Here is a 12,460-nt window from a genome sequence, read left to right on the forward strand (position 1 = left end):
TAGAATAATTTGCTGGTTGTGGGTGTAAAGACATTGTGTTGAAAGATGGAAAATAGAAGCCTGGCTGTTTCATGGCTAGAATGGTAGTTGTTCCAAATTAATAATAATAATACTAATAGCGATATCAATAATTCATGTCATTTATGATAAGTTCTTGTTTGTGAGGAAAGGAATGCTGCCAGGGAGTAGAGCAATTCAGAAAGTTGTATGCTTTTGAACTGAGCCGTCTTTGGATTAAGAAATGTGTGTGTAGGGAGGTCTTGAGGTTTGGGGGGATTTTATTTTGTCTTTGAGCTGGTGTTTCAGTAATTGGATAGTCTAGTGAGAAGCTGCAGTATTGAAAGGTACTTGAGCAAAATGAGCTTTGCACTCAGTTAAGTTACAGGCCAGTGCTTACTGATCAAACAGGGGAGTGCTTTGATTGTATCTGGGAAAACATTCTAGGTTCTCCCTGCCTTGTGAGATTGTCATTCATTTTCAGTTACAGTAGCAAAAGCAAATGAAATAGGTGATTAGTTTTTTTACAGTGCGCTGTTTATCCATTCTTAACACTTCGCTTGGCAGTAAATACTGAAATGGGTTTTGAAGGCGTGCTGTATATTGCATCATAAAGTATTACAGCTGCTGTAAATGCAGTGCAGGGCAAGGAAAAGTGCTTCTGACAGGTACAGCGTATGAGGCGTGTGGAACTGCTGCCTGCCGTGCCCACCAGGGAAAAGCCGCAGCCGCCCAGGTGTCTCGATGGAGCTGCGCTGAGTGATGGATGGTGTCAGCCATGGGAAGGCTTCTCCTTGGCAGCCCGCCAGAGCCGCGGGAAGGTCGCAGAGGTGATGCCCAGCTCTGGGTGCAGGGCCAGCACAGCCTTGCCTGGAGCTGGCACCAGCCTCGGTCGCAGCTGCTGAGATGCAGAGATTCAGCAGCAGCCCGGGAGGAAAGGTTGAACGTGGCGGCAGGATGAGCCCGGCTGGACTGGAATGCGCACTGTCCCAGCGGCTGCTGTGGCTCCGTTGGGTCTGGCTGCCCCTGTCGGTCGGCCAAGGCACTTTGGAGGGTCTCGTGTGCCTGGAGTGTGCTGCGAAACCCATTCCTGCTCATCAAATAAACGTCATGAGTTGTTAACAAGCACGGTGTCAAGCAGGGCAAAATGTAATTCTGTATTTTTTTAATTACTGGAATTAACAGAATATGGCACTAATTTCTACAGCTACCGCTTCTCCCCCTCCCTGAACATGAAGCTTGATTTGTGTTCTTATTAACTTTGTCCTATAAATGACCTTGCAAGGAGAGTGGTTCTGGAGGCTAAGTGAAACAATGTCTATATTTTCTGAAGCTTCAGGCTAAGTTTTATTAATGTAATGTCTAAGATCTTTGAAGTTGTGACTTTACCAGGAAAATCATAATCTCCAAACCTTTATTCATAATGGGTATGACTTCCAGGGGGAACAGAATACCTGCTGTGCTAATTATTTCAATTATCAGCTACTACTAAAACACGTAATGGATTTTCTCTGCTTCCACAGGTAAAAGGCATGACATTATGGAACTTAACTCTGATGTTGTGAACTTGATCTCCCACGCTACACAGGAAAGATTACGAGGGCTCCTGGAAAAACTAACTGTAATTGCTCGGCACAGAGTATCAACCCACAAGGTAAAGGAAATCATTAGCAAGTTTTGCTCAAAGTTTTCCTGCTTTGCAGCCTTGAAGGTAAACCTCTTCCAAGTGTGGGCATATCACAGGCAATATTTGCCTTCTCAGTATCTACCAAAGGCTGGTTTTAGCTGTGTCTAGCCCAGCATATAACTGTTTCATTTGATTTGTTGGGCAGGTGCTCTTAAAACCCAGCATAAAACTGAATGCATATTTTTCTTCTCTTCCATAGCAGTGGTGGCTGTGAAACAAAGTCTCTTACATGGTAAATAGAAATCTGACTTTGAATGCTCTTGATGGTGGGTTGATTTAGGGACTTGTGTTTTCCTTATGCATTTACTTGATGGAATTGCAGTCAGTATTGGCTCAGTAAAAAGCCTTGGCAAACTGAATTGATTATTTTGCTTTTGAAAAGTGCTCCATGAAGACAGAGGCCCTTTTCATCTTCAGATTTTTGTCATCTTAAGTCTTTTTTTAGCTTCATTCAATATAAAGTATGTTGTGTCCCAGTGAGCTAGTATCCCTTAAGATGCTTGTATGGTGCAAATGGGAAGTGATAATTTACTGGCCAAACTAACTCTTTCTTTTTTTCTTTTGTCATTCAATAGCAAGATACTTGTCGCAGATGTCTCTTTGTGAAAAAATCTTTTCTTTAAGATTTGTCTTTCTGAGAATTTATGTCTTCAGAACTAGACATAAACAATAGGTTATCTGCTGCTGTGAAAAGCAACAGGTCTGTCTGGATTGGCCCAGCTTAGATGTTTATAATTAGTGGCCAATCCAGAACTGAGCTCTCTCAGACAGTCTGAGACAGCGGCGTTTGTTATCATTCTTTACTTTTCTTTCCTAGCTTAGCAGCTTCAAGAAACCTTTCCTTCTTTTCTTTTCTTTGTAGTGTAGTTATAATGTAGTATATATATATATATCATAAAATAATAAATCAATCCTTCTGATCATGGAGTCCATGTTCTCACCTCTTCCCTCAATTGAAAACCCTTGTGACCACTGTTACAGATACTAATCCTTACATCTTGCAATGTGAAGCTGTTTTAGAAAAAGAAAGTGAGAAGCAAATGTCTCTGTCAACTCTTAGTTTTCTGTTTGTTCAGGTTGAGTTTTTTTACAAGAAGTTTATACTTAATGAAATTTAACAAGAGCAACCAACTGATGGAATAGGAATTATTTTTGTACTGAACACTTTTTGTTGGCTTTTCAGCACTGGAGCAGCAATAGTTAAGAGGAGCAACTACTTGGAAGCTTCTGAGTATTTATGGTGTTTTCTGAAGCAGTAGGAGTACTCTGTTCCTTCCTGGAAGAAGATGTCAAAGAAAAGAAAATCAATACAGAACAAGTACAGAGTTCTGTATGAAAAGACTTCAGAAATCTGCGCTTGTTGTATGCTGTTTTCTCCAAAATGGGAGGTACTATTGAGCTTGTGAGCAAAAGTGAGGAGGAAGCTGAAGTCCAGAGTAACCAGTAGGACATAGTGTCTTGCAGACACCAAGAACAGAAGGAAATGGTTTTGGACAGTAGGCTGGATAGGGTTAGTTTCTTTCTCATTGAACTAAAACAATAGAAAAACAGGTTTTTGTCTGATTGAATTGCCAGAAGCAGTGATGAGATTATAAGATTGCAATAAGCTGGCTTTCTTTTCCTCTTTTCTCAATAGAAAAACAAACAAAAAAAATCAAAAGTAATGGGCAAAGTAGTCTTAGAGGCACAGATACCCTCTTTTGTCAGGAAGATGGTATTACGTGACAGAGGAGTGTCCTACAGGATTACCTTTGTGAGCAATGCTATTGTGAGAGATGCTGACAGGCTTTTAGGAATCTAAAGTTCAAGAAGAGAGCACTGCAGGGTGCTGGAGTCCCGTTATGTATTAATATAGGTATTTATACAGGCCTGTATTCCCTCTGCCCTGGTGCTTACCCCCTGTTCTCTTTTCCCTCATGGCTTTTGATTGGTATCCCTGCATGATGTGGGCTACATCTATGCCAGATAAATTCCCAGAGTCTTTCCAGGAGGGTTGGATGGTTGCTCCATAAGGGGTTTTGTACTGGCCTGTCTTCATTACAAAATGACAGCAATAGGAGTAGTTGTGGTGAAACCAAAGTAACTGTTATTAGGGTGGGAGTTGGTGTAAAAAGGCCAGTAATTAATGGAATCGTAGTCCGGAAACTCTTCTTCCCAGTTTGCTCAGTTCATGCCTAGCAGCTTTCATCTGATAGATAGCCCTGCAGAGAGAGAGAGAGTGAATTGGCAGGGTAAAAGCTTCATGCTATGCCATCACGTTGACTTGTCAACTTTAGTCCTTTTTTTGTTAAATTTAAGAAAAGAAATTAAAATTGGAAGTCACTGACTTAACTGTGATAAAACTATGATGGTGGTCTCTTTATGTGAAGTAGGAATAGCCTTTCAGGTGGTTGGGAGCTGCTTTCTGTGATGCAGCTCTTGTTGCAGTGCTCTCATAGAGCCTTTGGAAAACCATAAAGGGAAAGGGTTTTTATGTGGATTCATCCCAGCATGAAACAGCTGCCATGCTCCTGTGGTTGGAGGTCCTGAGCTCATGGCTCCAAGAGGCATGGTGGTGCTGAGCTATAAATGATGCTCCATGAAAACATTTTCTCCTCATGCAGTAGCACTGAAATGCCGCAATGCTGAACTGCATTATCTGTAGGGCCATGGGATGTGGGTGATAATGCTTCATCGTAACAGCCCTGGCTACAAGTCATGATACAATGGGGTACAATGTAATGTTTTCTGTCTCAGCAATTCCCTGCTAAATGACCGCGGAGAACTTCATTGACTAGGAAAAAATATAACTGCAGGTGTTCCTCTTCTAAAAATTCCTGAAACAATCTATCTTAAAACAGGTGATGAGCTGAAATAGTGTTACTGAAATATATGCACCTATTTCTCGTCCCATATAAGCCCATGGTAGTGCATTGGGGAGTGTCTGCTTGAGAGACTTACATTGCTGGTTGGTATAGGGTCATGGATTTGTCTTAAAATGTGTAAATATCTGGCTATTCCAAAGCGAAACACTTATAAACTTTGGAAAAAATAATCTTCTGGTACTACAGCTTTCTTCTTTGTCCTTTTAAAAGGATTGTGGCATGGTGGTGGATTATTATAAACTGCTGCTTCAAAACAAGTTGTACTGATGTACTGAGAGTGACTCAGATATAACTTATGCTTTGTGAGGAGCGGTTAAAAAAGACTTGAGGAGTCACAGAAGTGGAGAGGAAAAGGTTTGTTGGACTTTTTTGCAAAGCCACAGACGCTGCTTGGCAAAGTATCTGGTTGAAGTCTGTGGTGTGTTTTGAGCCACAGTTGGTAATATGTGACAATGAGGTGCCTCATTGAAAAGGACCATACATAATACCAGAAAAGGGATTGATTTCATGCTATGACGCAGTTGTGAAAATTCAGATCAAGAGACAACAGTACTCCACAAGAAAACTTTTACTTTCCTTCTGTCTTTTCATAGTGCACAGCTGGGTGTGAGAAGAAGAGTCTGAGTATAGTATCCTTGAAAACTAAAAACTGAGTAACTGAAGTCATGGATAGTCCATATACTTAACATATAACCTTGCCTAAAATACAGCTGTAAAATGTCCTGTGCTTCTTTTAGAATAGTTGTGTGTCAGAATTGTTCCATTACTATGTGAGACTGGTGTAAGATAGAATGAAGAGACTCTGAAAGTACGTGGTGGTTTTGGCTGATAAATGCACCAGGATAAATTTCTCAGGAAAAAAAAAAAGCAAGTTCACAAAGTAACAGAGAAAGAAGACAGCTGTAGGATGTGCACTAAAAAGTGGTACAAACAGGTGGCACAGATATGCCTCATCTAGAATGGGCTCCTTGTCTTGTGTTGCCTAATGGCCATCTGGCCAATGCATGGCTCAAGAAGTCTGTCTTTGGAGGAGCAGAGTAGTAAAACCAAGCTTTTCATTGCCAGTTCACCGTGTTTTGGATCTTTCCTTTCTCTGCCTTTCTGAGCTAAAGTAAATGTCAATTCAGGCTTTCTAGTGGGGGCAAAAATAGAATGTAAAATAAACTACTGATTGCTATTCTTGAGACCAAAAGGACCTCAGTCCTGTTTCAATGCCTGTGTGTCCAGTGATTGTTGGACTAAAACTAATCATCATATTCACTGGCCCAGCTTTGTACAGTGCCTGAACCAGATGACTTCCCTAGGTTACCTTTGAACATAAGCTATCCTGGGACTTGAAAGATTCACTGAGGCAAAAATACCTATTTTTAAAGCTATAATAAACCAGATATAATATATTTCATCTTATTCACCTCTAAGATTCATTATAACTGGTTCTAGACCACCCCTCCAATTAATAAATCATCTTTTTGGAAATACCAGATGATGCTTGTTTCAACTTCTGCATTAAATGGCTGAAAGTAGAATACAAAGCACTAGAAATTTATAATGTCAAATACTAATTTTTTTCTCTTCAAAGTAGAAAAAATATTATGCCCTGCTGCTTTACAATTCCTTTTTCTTTCCTGACATGTTTACTGGATAATAAGTTGGTGGTTTAAAACAAAATTTCTTTAGTCTAAGGTTAGGGAAGACTTCTCTTATTATAGTCAGTATAGACTGGATGCTTTTAATATCACTTGTTCAGTAACCTCTTACTAGTCCCAGGCACCTGGAAGCTTGCTTCAGTGGAGAGGAGACATGTAAATAACTACCTACCACCTGAAGTCTTTATAAAACAGCCCACACTTTTCAGCTTTGAAAAATAGTGTTGTTCTTCTCAGATTGTTCCCATTAGGTTTATGAGCTCCTGGTTGTCTGTAACAAAGTTCTTTTTTCAGGGGAGTGATAAGTACATCGTATGTAGTGACACCAGAGCACAACTGAGATTTCTTGAGAAGCTCGATCACCTAGAAAAGCAGAGAAAAGATGAAGAGGAACGTGAAATGTTGCTTCGAGCAGCCAAGGTAAGACTATTAAGTTTCCAAGGAAGTAGTCCTGTCCTCTAGGTTGGTGACCATCTTCTGGTTTCTCCTACTTCTGCTTTAAATATAGTAACCATTAATTCTGCCACTGAAAATCTATAATATTTAGGACAATTGTGGCTATACAGAAAAGGATTTAACCTATTTACATTTTTTCAAAAGTCCACAAGAGTTCTTTGAAATGTATGGTGGGTGAACTACTTTTTTGAGATTATTTGTACTGGTCAAAATGAAGTAAAAATCTATAAATGTCCTTCCTGTATCTCTTTTTGCCTCTGAAACAGAAGCCTGGTGAGATCCACCACCCTTGCCGGTGTATTTGTTTTCTGTAGTCAAGTTCAGAGGGCTGGCCTTGGAGCTGGTGCCACAGCATCCATGAACTCCTGATGGAGCTGTTGCTAGTACAGAATAAGTTTATTCTCTCTTCCTTCCCCTCAGGAAGAGGAGGGGGAAAAAACTACAGCAGTAGATGTTGCTTCATCAGCTGTGACTTGACCATCTTCTGTTGATTCTTTTCTTTTGGTTTTGTTTCAAGCCGAATTCTGGAGCTTTTTAGGTGGAAGCCTGATCTAGAGTTGAACGAACAGTGTTGTGCTTGCATGAATAGAACTCCCTTTCTTTCCTATACTTCCTGTCCTTTTTAAGTGTCTGCTGCTGACATGAACAACATCATGCCTAGACTGGACCTGACTGACAGTGTTAGCATCATTTTCAGCTTAATCTTGCCTCTGGCTAGAGCAGAGGCAGCCGGCCCAGATGAGGAGGGGTGTGCACGTATGTGCGTGGAGGGGGATGGAAGCCAGTCTGGATTGAGGCATTCAGCCCTGGAGCTAAATCTTTCAATCACCAGAGAAAACTGTCATTTATTAAATATTTAACAGATAGGATGGTGTTTGGACTCCAGTAATTTCTATTCAATCTTTTTCTTCTTCCTTTGGTAGAGCCGTTCCAATAAAGAAGATCCAGAGCAACTGCGGTTAAAGCAGAAAGCGAAAGAGGTAGGAGTTTCCAGTTACCATGCTTGCCTTTGTGTGTTGAGAGAAGGTTGGCAGCCCTGTCCCGGCAATTAGGTCAGGGTTTATTTTGCTGCTGCATACCATTTGCAGAGGCCTTGGGGAAGGACAGGAACTGCCACAGGCAAGGGCAGTGCTTCAAATGAGGTCAATGAATTATGAGCTCTCTTTTTTTAACATTTTATTTTTGCAGTTTTAGTCCTGTCTCAAAACAGTCCTTTGTAAACTGCAGCAGTACACTTGGTAGGAATATAATGTGGGATTAGAAAAAAAAAAAAAAGAAACTTTGAGATTTAGCATCTGGGACTGTACAATAGGCTACATTTTTCCAGGGTAATTGTTCGTTTTGTAAATCTGATACTGCTTATAATTCTTTGGCTGGGAGGCGGTACTGGGATTTAGTTTTAAATGGAAAACGCCTCTGGCTTTTAATTTTCTGGGCCCAGCAGTTTTCTGTTCTGGAATGGAGCCCTTGTTTCACACAGTTCATGTTTAGCTGCAGGGGTTTTAGTTTATAGCTTAGACTGGTTAAGCTTTTACTCCCAGAGGCCTCTGCATAGCAACTGTAAAAATCAACAAATAAGTTCATTTATGTCTGCAGCCTCCTCTCAGTAGCTGACTTTTTACATTTCCCAATATCCATTTCCTGACTTTTCTAGCCTGAGAGAAAAAAGCTCCACTAATTGGAGCTTATTTTAATTGAGCCTTAATATTGGATCTCACTGGAGTTGCCCCCAGAGCTACTGGGAACAGAATGAAATGAAAGTACCTAAGGTTGAAGATGTGTGTGCGTGTGTATGTGTGTGTGAAATTTTTCACTTGACCTACAGATTCTTGTCCCTGCTGAATAAATCATCAAGCCTGTTCACATTTCTGATTAAGGATCTGACAGCAGACGATAATAAAGACAATTGAGGTGTGAGACGTGTGATACAGAGCTGAAGAAATTGGTTTCTATAGTTACTTGACTGATTTCATGCAATTTTTAAGGATCTTTGTGCTAAATGAGAGTGATTTTCTGAGCAACCTTTTGCCTTAACTGTGCCTCTTGAACTATGAAATTTGTTGTTGCTTAACATTGCTGCACTTGGCTCCTAGGTGCCAGCAGCAGCAGGTTATTTATGAATGCTTTAAAGGCCCTTATTGTTTGGATTAATGTAGGAGCCCAGGCAAAACAAATGGAAATCCAGTAAAATAGTATTTGAATCAATGCTCTGGATTTGCACCACAGTAGATGAAATTTGTAAAATGAGAAAGAAGCAACTTGCTTTACTATCTGTCTTTTAATTCTTTGTTTCTGCTTACAACTCTTTCTTCATTGCTACAATCTGTGAGTACAAAGTTGCCCTAAAGCCCTTCCCAATTTGCCTCTAGTGCCACCAGGATCAACAATCAGTGGGTGATGCTAATCTGTCTTGTTTTGTAGGTGACTTTACCTCTGCATCATCTGATTGTTTCTAGATGTATTTTCTTTTAATAAAGACTGCAAAGTAATTCATTTATGCAGCTTCTATTCTCTTGTTTTCTGAACAATAATATGTAAAATCATTAAAAGCATTCTGTGGTTTGCATATTTAGAGCACGAAGAAGGTTAGATTAGATTCAGTGATATTTTTCATGAGATCTCTTTTAAAAAGTGGCATGGTACTCTACAAAAAAATGAGCCAACAGAGCAGGGAAGGCATATAAGTTTAGTGCTTGGTGTTCTAATATGTCTTGAGTTCCCCTCCTTCAGTGCATCTCATCTTGTGCCAGACTAACACAACCTGCATCACTCTTTGTCCTGTGTGTTTCTCCATGCTGTGCTGCTCCCAGAATGACAGTCTCCAACTGCTCCACCAAAAGAAGAGGAGGCAGATGTGCCTCTTGGGGTAGCACAGATCTTTGTGTTGATACTCACTTAAAGAACTCTGTCCTACCGCTTTGTTCTCCAGAGAATGAGGCAGCCAGAAGCTTCTCCAAGCTTCACATGGAGAATGGGGACACCCACCTTCTGTGCCAGTAGTGCTTTTTCATCTGAGACCATCTCAAGATGGAGAGTGGAAATGAGAGCACGTACAGCTGGAAAAAAATAGCACTTTATTGACAGTTTGGAGAAAACTGGTTAGCATACATTTGCATTAAAAAAATGCCAGCATGAATAGGACTGGAATAAGAGCAAAATAAAAATCAACAGATATCTTAAGACTAAAACTGGTAACACAGAAGCATGGTGTACAGTGGGATGAAGGCTTGAAATGGCTTACCCTTGTCTGTCTGTCTTATCATGTTGTGGTTATAGTCTGCTCCTGAGGAACCAAACTTGGAAACTTTGATGCCTCTGTCAGCTGGAATCAGATCCTTTCCAGGTCACTCCAGTCGAGTGTCTGCTGGAAAGCCTCATCTGATTGTCTGCTTATAGTTATTTAAGAATTAATACAGACCTGCCTTCCTCAAAGCTGTCTTTTGTATGTTGATGGTGACCCCCTGGGAGAAGGAAGAGGGTGTGGAGTAATGGCACTGTAGCATGTTCTAAAGCAAAGTTTCCCAAAATGCAGGGTCTACGTCCTGACAATGAATACTTATAAATCCAGGATGTGCTGTCATCCAGTAGCTGGAAGCAACATCTTAACATTGCTGGAAGTACAACCAGAGATTCTGCAGTGGATTCTTTTATCCAAAAGGCTATACATAATTGCTGTGACCTTTTCCTCCCTTTTTGCATGACCTATTGCCTCAAACTTCCCCTATGCTAAGTCATTTACTTTCCTATATTCTTGGCCTATGTAGCTTGCCATGAATTAAGTCTGTATTTATTTCCCTCTTTCACCTGTTTCAGCAGATTTTACCTATGAAAAGTGCACATTCCTTCTGAGACAGCTGCAAGGCTTGCCCCAAGCTGCTGCTTTGTGCACTCAAGAATTTTGTCCTTGCTCTCCTCACAGACCAGCTCTTTGTGCAGTGGCATTCCTGCAGTCTGGGTAAATTACCCCTGTTTTTCATTCTGCTTTGTCTGCCTCTTCAGGCTGAGGGGATGCAGCCCTCTCATTGTACGTGATGTTTGCACTATTAAACCCCGACTTTTTTTACGTGGTTTCTGCTATTTCCTGTTCTGCTTTCCACAATGCTTCCAGGTACAAAGAAAATGTTCAGTCAATGTGATTCTTGTTGCTGTATTTATAGTTTATCTGTGCCTTCTTCCCCTTTCCTGAAATGAGCTTTCCTAAATTGAGTAGGTGTAGGATACTGTCAAATGTGCAAGCCAGCCATATGAACAGTTCATCACAGAAGACCTGCAAAAATGTCAGTATTAAACAGTGTGTACTATAATTCTAACTAAAAACTCTGATCCCTTAGAATTGTTTCGTTTGGAAAAGACCTGTATGATCATTGAGCCCAACTATTAACCCAGCACTGCCAAGTCTTGGGTCATCACTAAACCGTGTTCCTAAGTGCCACATCTAAATATTTTTTAGACCACTCCAAGGATGGTGACTCAACTGCTTCCTAGGACAGCCTGTTCAAACGCTTGACAACCCTTTTGGTGAAGGAGTTTTTCCCAGTTTCTTTGTACTCCTGTCCATCCTATTCAAAAGTGAGTGCTTTTGTAGTACTGCTTCAGGAAGCTTAAGGCTGAGCCTGGGCAGACCTTTCAGAATGTATCTGGGCAAGATACCTGCTTGGTGTTGAGCAGGTGAAGAGGTGTTTTACTGAGAGCATCTTTGCTTATTTCCATGGTAGCCACCTTTATCCCTGCTCTTACCTTGTGTCTCCTTGTCAGCATAAAGGGGAGCAGCTGCATCTTGAGCTAGGGGAGGAGTGTGTGGAGCAAGCGCCTGAGGGACAGCAGATCCGCCTGCCCCATTTCTTTGCTCTCTCAGCAGCTCTCTTGGGATTGCACAGATCTTCCCACTTCTTGTTCCTGCCTGCTTGATGCACTTGTGAATTTTTTGACACAGATACAAGATGGCAGTAGATGAGATGCTGAGAAAATTCAATACCTTTAGTATCAACTGACTGGGAGGAAAATGGCAAACCCTAGGGTTTTTTAGGGACAAAACGACCCCTATAATAAACACCAAACAAAGAGCCAGCATGATTCCAGTGTGTTCTTGGTCTTACATAGTAATGGCTGAATTTTAGTTGTTCTGTAGTATCTTTTCAACAGTTACCATCTTTTTTTCCTGTTTCATATAACCTTCTAACTCCCTTATTTCCTCTCACACTCTCAGGTAACAAGTTACTGTAACTTGATTCTTTGCCACTTGCCCTACCACCTCCAACTCACACTTTCAAGCTGTTTGTTTTCTTTTTCCTCTTGTGCTGCTTCTCTACGTAGTCTTCTGGACCCAATGACTCAAATTATTTAAGACCACTCTTGTGGCAGGGCAGAAGTTAACCATAACCTCTCAAAAAAGTGAGTGCATGTTGCTGCAAACAAAACAAGACCTCATTGTTATCAATTGGCTTTTTTTATGAGCCTTCAGTGGCAGCCTAAGAGCTTCTGCCTAATAACCTGATTTATATTATCTTTATTGTTCTGTAGTGTTTCTTACCTGCTTCTGCATGTTTTGAAAAACAAGAAAACCAAACCATGATAATCAAAGAGACATAAATTTCATTAGCTGCAGTGTAGCCTTACAAATTACAATGGGCAATCATCAGAGATTTGGTGTGTTACAAGTCTTGTAGAAAGTCAGGAATAGAAATTTCATGACGTGTTAGATTATTGGGCGAGCTACAAAGCAAACCAAATGCCTGTTTGTGAGAGTCATATTGGTGTTTGGAAGCCATGTAAAAAAAGAGCAGCTGAGACAATTGCCTCTGATACCCTAA

At 40.7% G+C, this 12,460-nt stretch overlaps 1 protein-coding gene across 1 annotated transcript in view; it reads left to right on the top strand.

Moving 5' to 3' along the window:
* The window catches only part of TAF4B (TATA-box binding protein associated factor 4b), a 70,437-nt gene that overhangs the window by 38,539 nt on the left and 19,438 nt on the right, over window positions 1–12,460 (top strand). Inside the window, exons 11-13 of the mRNA XM_030964328.1 lie at window positions 1,521–1,651; window positions 6,489–6,614; window positions 7,574–7,630. Coding sequence (XP_030820188.1) covers window positions 1,521–1,651; window positions 6,489–6,614; window positions 7,574–7,630 — 314 coding nt within the window. The remainder of the gene's footprint in view (window positions 1–1,520; window positions 1,652–6,488; window positions 6,615–7,573; window positions 7,631–12,460) is intronic.

The sequence above is a fragment of the Camarhynchus parvulus genome, chromosome 2, assembly GCF_901933205.1.
Source record: "Camarhynchus parvulus chromosome 2, STF_HiC, whole genome shotgun sequence".
NCBI lineage: Eukaryota > Metazoa > Chordata > Aves > Passeriformes > Thraupidae > Camarhynchus > Camarhynchus parvulus.